Genomic DNA, 16,231 nt, shown 5'->3' on the forward strand with positions numbered 1-16,231 from the left:
TTTGGCTCACGCCTGTAATCCGAGCACTTTGGAAGACTGAGGTGGGTGGATTGCCTGCGCTCAGGAGTTCGAGACCAGCCTGGGTAAAATGGTGAAACCCTGTCTCTCCTAAAATACAAAAAGATTAGATGGATGTGGCAGCATGTGCCTGTAATCCCAGTTACTTGGGAGGCTGAGGCAGGAGAATTGCTTGAACCCAGGAGGCGGAGGTTGCAGTAAGTGGAGATTGCACCACTGCACTCCAGCCTGGGTGACAGAGTGAGACTTAGTCTTAAAAATAAAAATTAAAAAAAAAAAAATTGTAAAGTGTAGTTCGTAGTAGAGTACTGAGTGTTATAGAGGATTCAAAGGACATCTACTTCAATGGGAATAAGAACTTGTAAGTCATAGCCTGTCTTTCCTAAAGCATTCTTGCAGGTGCTTAGAAACCCATGAGCACCTCTGTTCCTCACCACTCTAGTGGATAGAGAAGGAATTGGTTGGAGAACATTGTGTCCGTCCATCCATGCTAAGGATGCGGTAACTCAGCATTGATGTATTTTTCTCGCATAGCATAATGTACATTCCATAAAAAGAGCACTAATGTTGAGTATGCAGCTTGATGAGTTTTCCCAGATATGAACACTTAACTCCACCACCAAGATAAAGACATTTTGAGCCCCACATAAGGTCCCCATGGGCCCTTTCTCCATCAGTACCCACCCACACCCACCCCGAGGTAACTGCTGTTTTGATGTCTGTCATCATCTGTTTATGTGTTGTTATTGGTCTTGATATAAAATGGAATCATGCAATTTACTCTCATATCTGGCTCCTTTTGCTTATAATGTCCTATAGCTTAGAATTTTAAGGTAGTCAGCTTGGAGAATTAATCCTGCACTGGGAACGCCAGAATTTAGCTGCAGATGGGTGCCTCTCCAAACTTACCAAATGAACTTGGGAGAGCCCTATTAGGTACACTCCCCAGTATCCTGTCCACACCCAGGTTGAATTACCCTTCATAAATCAAGAAAGTTGAATGTTGCTGCAGTGCAAAGCTTTCAAAGCAGGCTGACTCCTTGCAGTGTCAAATGATATCATTGTTTGGTAGTAATAGACTGGTAGGATGATATTAGGACTTTTATCCAACTTAGAGAAATTATAGAAACCCAGTTTAAGCTAGTTTACAACTGGGCATGGTGGTTCAGGCTGATAATCCTAGCACTTTGGGAAGCCAACGAGGTAGGAGGATTGCTTGAGGCCAGGAGTTCGAGACCAGCCTGAGCAACATAGGGAGACACTGTCTCAATTAAAAAAACAAAATCATGGAAAAAAAATAGCTTAGGGAAAAAGGAGGAATTATCTGAGTCACATGAGGCCCAAGAATGCCTCTAGCTTCAGGCATGACATAATCAAGGGATTCAGAAGATGGCAGGGCTCTATGTGCTCTCTGTCACCTGTTGATTTGTTGGCTTTATTCTCAGTTCAGCTTCTGTTGTGACAGGATAGCCACCTATGTTTTTTTTTATTTTTATTTTTAAACTTTTTAGAGATAGGGTCTCACTGTTTCACCCAGGCTGGAGTGCTATGGTGTGATCATAGCCCACTAAATCCTCAAACTCCTGCACTTAAGTGATCCTTCTGCCTCCGTCTCCTGAGTAGCTAGTACTACAGGTGCATGCAACCACACCTGGCTTGTTTTCGTTTTTTGTTTTTTTGAAATGGAGTCTAGCTCTGTTACACAGGCTGGAGTACATTGGTGCCATCTTAGCTTATTGCAACCTGTACCTCCCAGGTTCAAGCGATCCTTTCACCTCAGCCTCCTGAGTAGCTGGGATCACAGCCATGCACCACCACACCCGGCTAGTTTTCGTATTTTTAGTAGAGACAGGGGTTTTACCATGTTAGTCAGGCCATGCACCACCACACCCAGCTAGTTTTTGTGTTTTTAGTAGAGACAGGGGTTTCACCATGTTAGCCAGGCTGGTCTCAAACTCCTAACCTCAAGTGATCCCCCTGCCTTGGCCTCCCAAAGTGCTGGGATTACAGGTGTGAGCTACTGCACCCAGCTGGCTTGTTCTTTTTATTCTTCATTCATTTGTTTTATTCTCATACACACTCCTTCATGCTGCCTTTGTTGCTCCTACCTTGCCCTGACTCTCAGTGTATTTGTTGTGCACTTTCTCCACCCCTATTTTGTGGCCTCTATGAGAACATGGACCTGGTCTTCCCATGGTCACCTGGCTCAGTACTCTACTCATGTTAGGTGTTCAGGATAATTACTGAATTGAAAACACATTCATAAGAATCCTTTTCTTATTATACACAGAGTCAGTGAAGTCAGAGAAACAATCCGTGATCAACATTCAGTGCCATGACTGTTAGAAGGATGTTTGTTATACACACTGTATTTTAGAGCTGCCATCATTATTCGGAGGCATATCTAAGTCTTGCTTGTCAGAGAACATTCTCCTGGCTTCTAGGATGATAGTGACCTGAAAAGGGCCAATCAGAATGTTTTTGCTATATAAGCTTTGGGAAAGGGAACTTCATGCTAGACTGAAAAGATAATGCAGCTAGGGAAATATGGATGGCCCAGCCTGGGCAACATAGGGAGACCCAGTCTCTACAAAAAAATTAAAAATTAGCCCAGTGTGGTGTTGCTCACACCTGTAGTCAGTACTTTCTTGTGAAACATTTTGCTTTTAGCTTTCATGCTAGATCAAGTATGCTAATATTTTAAAGAGTGTAGGAAGAGGGGAGGACGACTTCCAAGGTAAAGATATATATCAGTGTCATAAAAATTCTGGCAGGAGGCCTGCTTTTGATGTTTTACTTTTTGTTTTATGTTTTTTTTCTAATTTATTTTGCCCTTTAGTTTCCTCTCTCTTTGGCCCCACCCCTAAAATAGATCCACTGCATTCTAAACATTTTGTTTTGCTCCCTCAAAGAAGAAGCATAGTACCTGGCAGTTTTGGCAGAGTGTCTAGGAACTTGTTAATCATTGACTTATGGAGAAAGTCACTTTTTCCCTCCATTAGAAATAACATTAGCATAGCACACAAAGCCATATTACCTGAATAAAAAAATTTTTTTTTGAGACAGAATCTCATTCTGTCACCCAGGCTGGTACGATCTCAGCGCACTGCAACCTCTGCCTTCTGAACTCGAGCGATTCTCCTGCCTCAGCCTTTCAAGTAGCAGGGATTACAGATGCCTGCCACAATGCATGGCTAATTTTTATATTTTTTGTAAAGACAGGTTTCCGCCATGTTGGCCAGGCTGGTCTTGAACTACTGGCTTCAAGTGATCCGCCTACCTTGGCCTCCCAAAGTGCTGGGATTACAGGTGTGAGCTACTGCCCCGGCCATAAATCTTCAAAGAAGAAATAAATACCACTCTCACCTGCATCTACACACGTATACCCCAAAAAGTCTGCAAGAAATTGTGTGCTTAGAAATCTAAGACTCTGACAACAGAGCAAAGCACATGTAGGTCACTTAGAAGAGGGACTAAACCTGGTAGTTTATAAAGCTCAGTATGATAGTTTATGTAAACTGGCATCAAAAAGAAATGCTTCAGACATTTTAAATAGTTGATTAGAAAGCTAGACTGATAATTGGAAAGTCTCAGGCCCATTCTTTGGTCTTTTCATTTCTGTTCTTGCCCTTTTCTACAGGAAAATGTAACTTTGTATTTCTTTTACTCAGAAGTAGTTCCCACTTTCAACATAGGTATTTTATTCCTCAGTTACGGTTATTTTCATGTTTGTGGCTGAAACATAAGCAATTTAAATATGCAATTCTGATGCAACTTTAAATAATTTTATTAGAAAAAAATAGTAAGTGTGTGATGGTAACCCTCTGTTCATTCTACTGGCTTCAGGATTAACAGCAATTTTAAAAAGAATCTTAAAAAGACTCAACTTTATTGCAATGTAAAGCTTTTCAATTTTTTAGTTTAGATATTTAGTTTATTCTGCAGGATTTTATCTTAATATGAGAATTGATATATGGGAGTATAAGATTAATATTATAGGCCAGGCACGGTGGCTCATGCCTATAATCCCAGCACTTTGGGAGGCCGAGGCGGGTGGATCATGAGGTCAGGAGATTGAGACCATCCTGGCCAACATGGTGAAACCCCGTCTCTACTAAAAAATATAAAAATTAGCTGGGTGTGGTGGCACATGCCTGTAGTCCCCAGCTACACAGGAGGCTGAGGCAGGAAAATTGCCTGAACCCGGGAGGCAGAAGTTGCAGTGAGCCAAGATCACGGCACTGCACTCCAGCCTGGCGACAGAGCGAAACTCTGTCAAAAAAAAAAAAAAAAGTTTAATATTATAAAAAGCATATGTACATTCTTCCCCACACAACATTCCATGGAACTAGAAGAACCTGTAGAAAAGAATCATGATCGTTATTTTCCTGATAGCCTTTGTAGAGTATGTCCCTGGCACAGGTTAAGTAAATGCTTCTTGTAGATCAGCCTGAACTTTTAAAATGAAATCTGAGATCCATTGTACTTAGAAGGTTTAAAAATGGCTAATCCCCTTTGAATTGGAAGCTACTACTTGTGTGTATTAGGAGACCCTGAGCTGCTGTCAAATTGAATGCAGGAAGCTAGGCATCTGCTCAGTGTTGAGCATGTGAAGTCCTTGCATGAGTGCACCTGCATGCAGATGTCTCCTGGTTGTTATTGCTGTGCTCTGTGATTACAGTGCACTGGCAAGCGGCTGTAGCATACTCAACAATGATGCCTGTTTTTATTAGGGTTCCTGAAGTGGTTCGGGAGCTTCCAGTGACTTCACCTGTGGATGACTTCAGGCAGCCTCGTTACAGCAGCTGTAACTTTGAGACACCATCAGAAAGGACTCCTGCAAAGGGAAGAGCAGGAAAGTCAAAGAGAACAGAGCAAGACCACTATGAAACAGACTACACAACTGGCGGCGAGTCATGTGATGAGCTGGAGGAGGACTGGATCAGGTACCGAGTCAGCTCTCCCTTTCCTGGGCCACAAGAACCTTCTGATGATTAAAGGAGACCAATCAGGTGTTGGAGTTGTTGCCTCTTAAATTGAGGTCACTGGTGTAATTTCATTCTTTGCCAACCAGGACTGGAGACAGTGTTTTGTGTGATGTTGGTTGTTTTTTTTCTTTAGCACCCTTTTGTGATAAAGACTGAAGTGGAGGCTGGGCACAGTGGCTCACGCCTATAATCCTGGCACTTTGGGAGGCCAAGGTGGGTGAATCACCTGAGGCCAGGAGTTTGAGACCAGCCTGGCCAACGTGGTGAAAATCTGTCTCTACTAAAAATACAAAAATCAGCTGAGCATGGTGGCAGGCACCTATAATCCCAGCTACTCTGGAAGCTGAGGCAGGAGAATTGCTTGAACCCTTAAGGCAGAGGTTGCAGTGAGCAGAGATCACGCCATTGCACTCCAGCCTGGGTGACAGAGTGAACAGAGTGTACTCTGTCTCAAAAAAAAAAAAAAAAAGACGTAATGCCAAAGGAAAACCATAGCACTGTCTGGGAATTTTACAATCAGTAAAACAAAGTTCCTCTATACCCAGATTTTATTTGAAAGGCCTTTCTTTGGTGCTTTTTTTTTTTCATTTTTTGAGACGAAGTTTCACTCTGTTGTCCAGGCTGGAGTGCAGTGGCAGGATCTTGGCTCACTGCAACCTCTGCCTCCCAGGTTCAGGCAATTCTCCTGCCTCAGACTCCTGAGTAGCTGGGATTACTGGAGTGAGCCACCACGCCTAGCTAATTTTTGTATTTTTAGTAGAGATGAGGTTTCACCATGTTGATCAGGCTGGTCTTGAACTCCTGACCTCGTGATCCACCCACCTTGGCCTCCCAAAGTGCTGGGATTACAGGCGTGAGCCACCGTGCCCGACTGGTTTTGTTTTTTGAGACAGGGTCTAGCTCTATTGCACTAGCTGGAGTACAGCCTCCCAAAGTGCTGGGATTACAGGCCTGAACCACCTCGCCTGGCCAGCAGTTACTTTTTAAATTAAGCTTTCATGATAAGACCAGAGTTTCTTTTAAAGTTTAATCCAAAGAACTTTGGCAAAGAGTTTTGTAAACAATTGAGGTAACAATTTAGTGTTTGACTATGGTTCTGGTTAAGCTTCTTTGTGTGTCGGTGGTTTTGTTCCGGTCTACCCACCATCACCAAATGTATTTGTGTATGACGTGTAGCCTTCCTATGCCTGAGTATTCTGAGGACTAAGACACACATCAGAAACATTTGCAATGTAAATGGTAATCAAAACATTGCTTCTCAGAGAGTGAGGAAGGATAGGTGGGGCATGGATAGCTTGAGATCCTCAATTCACTGATGATTCTGATATTTTATCTTCCCCTCTGCCCTCAAGAGTGTTTGGCCTGATTTAGCCACCTATCTGTAAAATATTCACCTAACTTGTATCATGGAAGATTTAATTGAAAACTTTCAAAATCCAGAATTCTTGTTTCCCTTTTGATCAAATCATTTAAGTTTCTCCCCTCTGTAAAATGAAGATATTAGAATGTTAGATCTAAAATGTGAATTTCCACATCATTGTGAAACTCCAGCCCTGTGAAAGGATTCAAAGTATTTTCTCTATGGATTATGTGTTGATGGCATCATCTTCCTGTGTTAGAAGTAGCTGGTAAATTGAGAGAGATACATGATAGAGAATTTCAGTTTTTCTTCTTTATACTTTAATGAATTGCCAGATTATTTTAACAGTGAGCACATGTTTTTATACATGTACATTTTTAATGTCTATTTTTGTAATGAAAGGACTAGATAAGCTATTTCCACTTTGGAAAAACAAGACCAAAACATAAATAAACCAATTTGAAAACTATGGGTGGTGGCAGGAAACAGCCACTTCCAGTCAGCTGTGCTGCCACTGTGGTGATCAAAGCAGACTTTGTGTTCCAGAATTCCAGTTTTAAGACTTTAAACAGGCAGGGCGCAATGGCTCACGCCTGTAATCCCAGCACTTTGGGAGGCCGAGGCAGGTGGATCACCTGAGGTCAGGAGTTTGAGACCAGCCTGGCCAACATGGTAAAACCCGGTCTCTTCTAAAATACAAAAATTAGCCAGGCGTGGTGGCTGGCACCTGGAATCCCAGCTACTTGGGACGCTGAGGCATAAGAATCACTTGAACCCAGGAGGTGGAGGTTGCAGTGAGCCGAGATTGCGCCACTGCACTCCAGCCTGGGCAACAGAGTGAGACTGTCAAAAAAAAAAAAAAAAAAGCCTTTAAACATAAATAGCCCATTACTGATATTGTGTATGGAGAATAAATGAGTTTCTATGACTTGTACCTTCAATTTTGTAAATGATTTTCAAAGTTATTTCTACAAATTATGTAGGCGTAGTTTTTATTTTTTAAAAATGAGCAGTAATAATCATTCCTTTTTTTTTTTTTTTGAGACAGAGTCTCACTCTGTCACCAGGTGCCAGGCTGGAGTGCAGTGGCATGACCTCAGCTCACTGCAACCTCCACCTCCTGGGTTCAAGCAATTCTCCTGCCTCAGTCTCCCTAGTAGCTGGGACTACAGGCGCGCACCACCACATCCAGCTAATTTTTTTGTATTTTTAGTAGAGACGGGGTTTCACCATGTTGGCCAGGATAGTCTCGATCTCTTGACCTCGTGATCCGCCCGCCTTGGCCTCCCAAAGTGCTGGGATTACAGGCGTGAGCCACCGAATAATCATTCTTAATGAACTTGTTTGTGTTCTAGCTCCCTTTTCCCATAAGAAACAAAAAGGAAACAAGAAAATGTCATTCTCCCTACCCCGCCAGCTTTATTATCTTTGAGGAAGGAGCGTTGAATTTTATGTCTGCTAAGAATATATATGTAATTCTTTTCTCTCCCAACTTTTAGGGAATATCCACCTATCACTTCAGATCAACAAAGACAACTGTACAAGAGAAATTTTGACAATGGCCTACAGGAATACAAGAGCTTACAATCAGAACTTGATGAGATCAATAAAGAACTCTCTCGTTTGGATAAAGAATTGGATGACTATCGAGAAGAAAGTGAAGAGTATATGGTAAATTCAACCCGATATTTGTATATTATATAGATTGACTCTAATCTGTGGAGATATACAGCATTCTTTATATTAATGTTTATTTTTTAAAAAGTGCTAGTAATTATCAAACTGTAAGTTCATTGAAGAACAGTTGAGATTGGGTTTTGGATGAAATTCTTTTCTAATAGAAGTCTGTACTAATGTATAATAGTTAAGAATTACAAAGCACTATTCTATGTACATCTATCCTATTTAAAATAAAATAGCCAGGCAAGGCATGGTGGCTCATGGCTGTAATCCCCTACACTTTGGGAGGCCGAGGTGGGTGGATCACCCGAGGTCAGGAGTTCGAGAATAGCCTGGCCAACATGACAAAACCTCGTCTCTACTAAAAATACAAAAAATAGCTGGATGTGGTGGCAGATGCCTGTAATCCCAGCTACTAGGGAGGCTGAGGCAGGAGAATTGCTTGAACCCGGGAGGGAGGTTGCAGTGAGCTGAGATTGCGCCATTGCACTCCAGCCTGGGTGACAGAGTGAGACTCCATCTCAAAATAAATTAAAAAATAGCCCTGTTATCTTTTCTTTTTTTTTTTGAGACAGAGTTTCGCTCTTGTTACCCAGGCTGGAGTGCAATGGCGCGATCTCGGCTCACCACAACCTCCGCCTCCCAGGCTCAGGCAATTCTCCTGCCTCAGCCTCCTGAGGAGCTGGGATTACAGGCACGCGCCACCATGCCCAGCTAATTTTTTGTATTTTTAGTAGAGACAGGGTTTCACCATTTTGGCCAGGATGGTCTTGATCTCTTGACCTCGTGATCCCCCCGCCTCGACCTCCCAAAGTGCTGGGATTACAGGCGTGAGCCACCGCGCCTGGCACCCTGTTATCTTTTCTATGTATAAAGCCAATTCATTCTTTCTGTAGAAAAGAACTTGAACAACACAGAACTGTATACAGAAAAAGAAATCACCTTAAATCCTACTATGAAGAAATCCTTATCACCAAAATATTAGTTGTTAACCTCTCCAGGCAGGAGTCACATAACCTTCTTTAAGAAAACATCATCTTCCATGTTTCATTTACTTTCTTCCTGTCTTTTAAATCAGCAGTTTATGGTTATCTTTTTTCCTCCCTCAATCACATGGCTGAGATCGTATTTGTCCACGTAAGGTTACTGTTTTTTTTTTTTTTAAATCCATCCTTTTCATACTGTATTTTGTATACATACTGAAATTAATATAGTTACCCTACCTTTTAGAGGGATATTAGTCTCTTGTTTATTTGTTCCTTTTTTTTTTTTTATCAGTCACTTATGTAAGTATGGACTCGGGGATATATGTTTTATGCTGTGAGTTATAATCCAAGGCTGCTTTATTTTGTAGCTCTAATTGTTCTCACTTTGACCATTGGGAACTCTTTCAGTCGATTCCTGTGTCCCTTTGACGTGCTCTTATCATTGTGGGGTTTTAGCTTTAAAAAAAAAAAAAAAATTCTTGCACTGCTTATTTCTGGCTTTTCTTACTCAGCAGCAAGTTATTGTTTTATATCAATAATAAAGACCTACTTAGTTTTAAGTTTTTTAATGTGTTAAAATTAGGTAAACAATTTCCAATTTGATGGTTGTATCATAATTTAAGAGTCATTTTCTATGGATAGATATTTAAGTATGTCTTCCCCTATTCCAGTAGTACCAGTATATACTGGTGAACCTCTCCGTTTTTGCTCTCGTCTGCCTAATTTTTTTTTTTTTTTTTTTTATGTGGAGTCTTGTTCTGTCGCCGAGGCTGGAGTGCAATGGCTCGATCTTGGCTCACTGCAACCTCCGCTTCCTGGGTTCAAGCGATTCTCCTGCCATAGCCTCCCAAGTAGCTGGGATTACAGGCATGCACCACCACACCTGGCTAATTTTAGTATTTTTAGTAGAGACAGGGTTTCGCCATGTTGGTCAGTCTGGTCTCGAACTCCTAACCTCAAGTGATCGTCTGCCTCAGCCTCCCAAGGTGCTAGAATTACAGGTGTTAAGCCACGGTGCCCGGCCTGCTTATCTAATTATAACTAATTCCAGAATGTGAAATTGCTGAGGGTCAGAGGGTATGTACCTTTAAACTTCTGTTGCAAAATTCCTCCAGAGAGATTGCACTAACTGCATCTTCCTAGTGATGCAATACAGAGCTCAATGGATGCACATCTCACTTATACCTGAAAAATTTTTCTGCCATTTTTCAGTTGAAGTGATCTGCTTTTTAGTTTTGACATATTCACATCTTTATATAGTTAGACTTGTGTATTTCTTTTATGGTTTCTATATGGTGTTATAGATCTTTCTTAATTCAGTAAACATTTGTTGATCACCGGGTGTTCGTTGATGATGTGGAAATGCTGAGGTTAGAGACATAAAATCCTGTCCCCACCCTCAAAGAGCTCTCATATTTTAAGAAAAAAACTGACATCTAAAACAAGAGAACAAAAACAAAAAAAAAACTGACATCTAAACAATTTAGACAATATAATTAATGCTGTATTTGCATCATATGTAGAAAGCACTATGACTGCTCATAGGAGAAATAAAGTCTTTGAAGGCTTCACAGTGAAGGAACCATTAACAATTTTCCAGACAGAAGGGTGGGGAGAGGTGCACGATTAGTCATAAGGAAACATGATCAAAATCTTGGAGCATTTAACATGTCTCAGTTTTTAAAGGAGCTGCTGGTGGTGGGCGCTGAGACTGGAAAGGTAGGAAACGGGATGAAGGGAGAAGTTAAGGGGAAGTTCAGATCAGTGGTGTAGTGGGATATTACCTGATCAGAGCTCTCTGTGTTATAAAAGATCTTCCTGGTGTCAGTGTAGCATGGGGACTGGCATGAAGGAGAGATGAGAAGTAGCAGAACAGATAGTTAACTGTCTATGTGAGTGAAATGTGAAAGATACAGTATCATAGATGTCTTTTCACTGAATTCCTTCAGACCTTCCTGCTGATCATGAGTTTTAGGAGCTTTATGACTTCATTCTTTTTTTTTTTTTTTTTTGAGATGGAGTTTCGCTCTTGTTACCCAGGCTAGAGTGCAATGGCGCGATCTTGGCTCACCGCAACCTCCGCCTCCCGGGTTCAGGCAATTCTCCTGCCTCAGCCTCCCGAGTAGCTGGGACTACAGGCGCACGCCACCATGCCCAGCTAATTTTTTTGTATTTTTAGTAGAGACAGGGTTTCACCATGTTGACCAGGATGGTCTCGATCTCTTGACCTCGTGATCCACCCGCCTCGGCCTCCCAAAGTGCTGGGATTACAGGCGTGAGCCACCGCGCCCGGCATGACTTCATTCTTTTAATTGCTTATATTTTTGTCATCAGTTGTCATTTTTAGCTTCAAAGTATAACATAAGGAATATTACTTTTGAAAGAGAAAATGCCTCAATAAACATATTCCTTTGTGTCTCTCATTAATAGGCTGCTGCTGATGAATACAATAGACTGAAGCAAGTGAAGGGAGTAAGTATCAGAGATTGTTCTTTCGAAGAACTTTTCTTTTTTTCTATTCTTGTACCTACTCATCTGGAGGAAGAACTTTTCTGTGTTACTCATTTTTATTTTTCTTAAATTTTCTTAAATCTAATTTAGCAATTAGAATGACTATGAATTCCTTGTCACATATGCACTGATTATCATAAAAAGCCCTTCAATTAAAGATGAAAACTATAACTAAGGTTTTGGAACTTTAATTTCAGCTATTTAAAGCTACAACCAGCACTGATTTTTTAAACCTTTTTATTATTTTTTTAAATCCAATATATGTTTATTGAGATAGTTTCCCATTCATCTTGACTCAAGGTACTTTGGGTGCTGCTTCCTCCCTAGGGAGCATCCTTCATTAAGCTTTGCTTTGCCTCCTGTAGGCTGCGAAGGACAGTGGAGCAGCCAACACACAAAACTACTGCTAGTGCCTGGCTGACGACCGTGGTGATTTTATCACATCCTGGGCATTTACACCCATGAAGTAGGAGTAGGGGCTCTGCACCAGGCGTTGCTGCTTGGGTGTCCTTTTCTCCCCTTCTGGAGAGGGATGAAGGAGATCCTCTGTGAGAGACATGTTGTTGTGGGAGGATTGCCACCACTGGAAAAGCTGATTTTTAAATACATTTTTTAAAAGTTGAAGTATACATACAGAAAAGTGCACAAATCAAAATATATAACAGTGAATTTTCACAATGTGACCACATACCTGTATGTGCAGATCAAGAAATGTATTTCCTCCAGTGCCTCCCCACCCTCAGCACCCCCACCCCACCCTTATACTCCTTTCCAGTGTTTACCCTCTTTCCAGAGGGGTCCACCATGCTCACTTCTAACATCATAGATAGAGTTTTGTTTATCTTGAACATAACATAAATGGAACCATACAGTATATATTTTGTGTGTGATTTCTTTTGCTCAGTACTGTGTTTGTAAGGGTCCATTCATGGTTTATTAATATTATTTTGAGATGGAGTCTTGCTCTGTTACCCAAGATGGAGTGCAGTGGTACGATCTCCGTCCACTGCAACCTCCACCTCCCGGGTTTAAGCAATTCTCCTGCCTCAGCCTAGCTGGGATTATAGGCACGTACCACCATGCCTGGCTAATTTTTTTTATTTTTAGTAGAGACAAGGTTTCGCCATGTTGGCCAGGCAGGTCTCGAATTCCTGGCCTCACGCGATCTGCCTGCCTCGGCCTCTAAAAGTGCTGGGATTACAGGCGTGAACCACTGTGCCTGGCCAGTTCATTGATTTTTATTGCTGTGTAGTGTTGTATATAAAACATAACTTTATGCATCCATTGTATTGTTAGTGAACATTGGGTTGTTCCCAGTTTTGGGCTTTTAAAAATATTGCAGCTTCAGACTAGGCACGGTGGCTCACACCTGTAATCCCAACACTTTGGGAGGTCGAGGCAGGCGGATCACCTGAGGTTGGGAGTTCGAGACTAGCCTGACCAATATGGAGAAACCCCATCTCTACTAAAAAAAAAAAAAAAAAAAATTGCAGCTTCAAACATATTTGTAATGTTTGAACATAGAAGTGATGGGCATGTGTGTATCCAGCTTTATTTGTTTTGTTTTTTTGAGACGGAGTTTCACTCTTGTTGCCCAGGCTGGAGTGCAATGGCTTGATCTTGGCTCACCGCAACCTCCGCTTCCTGGGTTCAAGCAATTCTTCTGCCTCAGCCTCCCGAATAGCTGGGACTACAGGCATGTGCCACCATGCCCAGCTAATTTTTGTATTTTTAGTAGAGACAGGGTTTCACCTGTTGACCAGGATGGTCTCGATCTCTTGACCTCGTGATCTGCCCACCTTGGCCTCCCAAAGTGCTGGGATTATAGGCTTGAGCCACCGCGCCCGGCCTAGTAGATACTGTCAAACAACCTTCCAAGTAGTTGTACCAGTTTACATTCCCACCAACCACCCCAGACTCCTGTTGCTCTATACCCTTGGTAACACTTGGCATGTCAGTCATTATTGACTTAAAACATTTTAAAAAGTTTTATATTAACATTTTTATAAATTATCCAGGTGCTGTGATACATGCCTATAGTCCTAGCTACTAGGGAGACTGAGGCAGAAAGATTCCTTGAACCCAGGAGTTCAGAGCTGCAGGGAGCTATAATTGTACCACTGCACTCCAGCCTGGGCAATAGGATGAGACCCTTTCCCCCCGAAAAATGTTATAAATTACAGGCATCATGATTTTAAATAAGAGTTTGAAGGGTATACAATAAAATTTCCCATCTCTCTTATCCCCTATTCAGTTTTCCTTTCCCCAGTCAACTGAGATCACCAGTTTCTTGTTTTATTTACAGTTTTAGATGATGTGTTAGCAAAAAGTCCCATAAGTTTTCTTGGTCATTTTACAGATTTTTAGAAATGAGGATATCCTTGTAAAAACCCAGGTTAGAAGACAGAATTGAGCAAACAATCAGCCGCCTGTGTGGTTAGTGATACTGCCAGGCACCTTGAGTACATTACTTCAGTTAACACTCCCAATAATTCTCTGACTAAATCTTCCATTTTTTTGTTCAACTCTACCTTCCCAGCAGACCTGCTTTTATTTTGTTGAATTTATGTGATTTATTTTCTCCCTTTTTAGTCTGCAGATTACAAAAATAAGAAGAATCATTGCAAGCAGTTAAAGAGCAAATTGTCACACATCAAGAAGATGGTTGGAGACTATGATAGACAGAAAACATAGAAGGCTGATGCCGAGTTGTTTGAGAAATTAAGTATCTGACATCTGCAATCTTCTCAGAAGGAAATGACTTTGGACCATAACCCAGGAAGCCAAACCTTTGTGAACATCACAAAGTTTTGGTTGCTTTAATATCATCAGTATTGAAGCATTTTATACATAGCTTTCAATAATCAACTGGGCTGAACACTCCAAGTAAGGATTTTACGCTTTAAACATTGGTTCTTGTATTGAGAAAGAAATACTGTGTGAGGTTTTTAAGCCTTAAAGGAAGGTTCTGGTGTGAACTAAACTTTCACACCCCAGACAATGTCTTAATACCTACAGGTATTTGTTTCCATAGGTAATCTCATTTAATCCTTTCAACCACCCTTCAGATAACTGTTATTTATAATCATTCTTTTACACATAAGGAAACTGGGTTCCTGCAATGACATCTCTGAAGTGAAACTGCTTGTTTCCTAGCACACAGTTTTAGTTAAGTCTGTTTTATGACTCCACTAATAATAAAGTCCCTGGCCTTTCATATTTTAGCTACTATGTATGTAACAGTCTAACAGCCTATTAATTTTTTTCTGTTATGTGAATGGTTAAAAGAGGTTTTTCTTATGTTATCCTGATAATAAAGATCATGTAATAAGTAACAAATGTGTGAAATTTAAAGATTGTAAATATATACCTTTTTAAAATCAAAGTTTAAACACAGTGGTTAGAATTTTGTGTATTTTTAAATACTTTTTATCTTTTATGGTTTACATGCATTTTTTTAAAACCAGCTAGACCTTTTCATTATATCAGAATATCTGATTACATTTATAATTCCATTGTGACTTGACCTGTATCTTATGGGATTCAATTTCTATACATATTTTATAAGGTATTAAACCTGGTGTTTCCATAATAACCTGTTTGATATTGTTAGTGCTGTTAACATACAGCTGTGGAAAACCACACTCAGGAGTTGTATCTGTTGTTGTTTATACTCTTTTGGGTGCTATGCTGGTTGGTCATTTCCCAGTCCTTTGGCTGTAAGAATGCTGATGTGTCTGGAAATAGAATGCTATACCATGAGATACCAAGTAATTTCAAATGGTGCCCTTAAATTGTATCACTTTTTAAAAAATTCAGATTCTTATTAGTAAAGTAAAATTAGTTGATAGCACTGTGCTAAGTTGATTGTGATCATCCCAGTTTAGACTTTTCTAAAAACCTTTTTTAGAATAATCTATAAACTGCTTTTAGTATGCATTTAAGATATTTAAGTATATAATTTTTGATATATGATTTTGAATTATTCTCCAGAGATAAACTTTTAAATGTTTCCATTATATCACTGATTTATTTCTTCAAATTGAGTAAATTCTTAATTTTCTGCATGCTGTTCATACTTAATACAAAAGTTTTTTTTTGTTTTTTGAGACAGAGGCTTGTTTTGTCACCAGGTGCCAGGCTGGAGTGCTGTCTCGACTCACTGCAACCTCCACCTCCCGGGTTCAAGCAATTCTCCTGCCTCAGCCTCCCGAGTAGCTGGGACTACAGGTGTACGTCACCATGCCCAGCTAATTTTTGTATTTTAGTAGAGATGGGGTTTCACCATGTTGGCCAGGATGGTCTCAATCTCTTGACCTCGTGATCCGCCCGCCTCGGCCTCCGAAAGTGCTGGGATTACAGGTGTGAGCCACCACGCTCTGCCTTTTTTTTTTTTTTGAGACAGAGTTTTGCTCTTGTTGCCCAGGCTGGAGTTCAATGGCGCGATCTCAGCTCACCGCAACTTCCACCTCCCAGGTTTAAGCGATTCTCCTGCCTCAGCCTCCTAAGTAGCTGGGATTACCGGCATGCGCCACCACACCCAGCTAATTTTGTATTTTTAGCAGAGATGGGGTTTCTCCATGTTGGTCAGGCTGGTCTTGAACTCCCCACCTCAGGTGATCTGCCCGCCTCGGCCTCCCAAAGCGCTGGGATTACAGGTGTGAACCACCACGCCTGGCCAATACAAA

At 41.0% G+C, this 16,231-nt stretch overlaps 1 protein-coding gene across 1 annotated transcript in view; it reads left to right on the top strand.

The window, feature by feature from the left end:
• OCLN (occludin) overlaps positions 1-15,138 on the top strand; it is a 62,103-nt gene extending 46,965 nt beyond the window's left edge. Inside the window, exons 6-9 of the mRNA XM_064376031.1 lie at positions 4,752-4,964; positions 7,866-8,037; positions 11,463-11,504; positions 14,136-15,138. Coding sequence (XP_064232101.1) covers positions 4,752-4,964; positions 7,866-8,037; positions 11,463-11,504; positions 14,136-14,237 — 529 coding nt within the window. The 3' untranslated portion in view covers positions 14,238-15,138. The remainder of the gene's footprint in view (positions 1-4,751; positions 4,965-7,865; positions 8,038-11,462; positions 11,505-14,135) is intronic.
• The last annotated feature ends 1,093 nt before the right edge of the window (positions 15,139-16,231 follow it).

The sequence above is a fragment of the Aotus nancymaae genome, unplaced genomic scaffold (genome assembly GCF_030222135.1).
Source record: "Aotus nancymaae isolate 86718 unplaced genomic scaffold, 86718_ANA_hifiasm-v0.15.2.pri h1tg000014l, whole genome shotgun sequence".
Classification (NCBI taxonomy): domain Eukaryota; kingdom Metazoa; phylum Chordata; class Mammalia; order Primates; family Aotidae; genus Aotus; species Aotus nancymaae.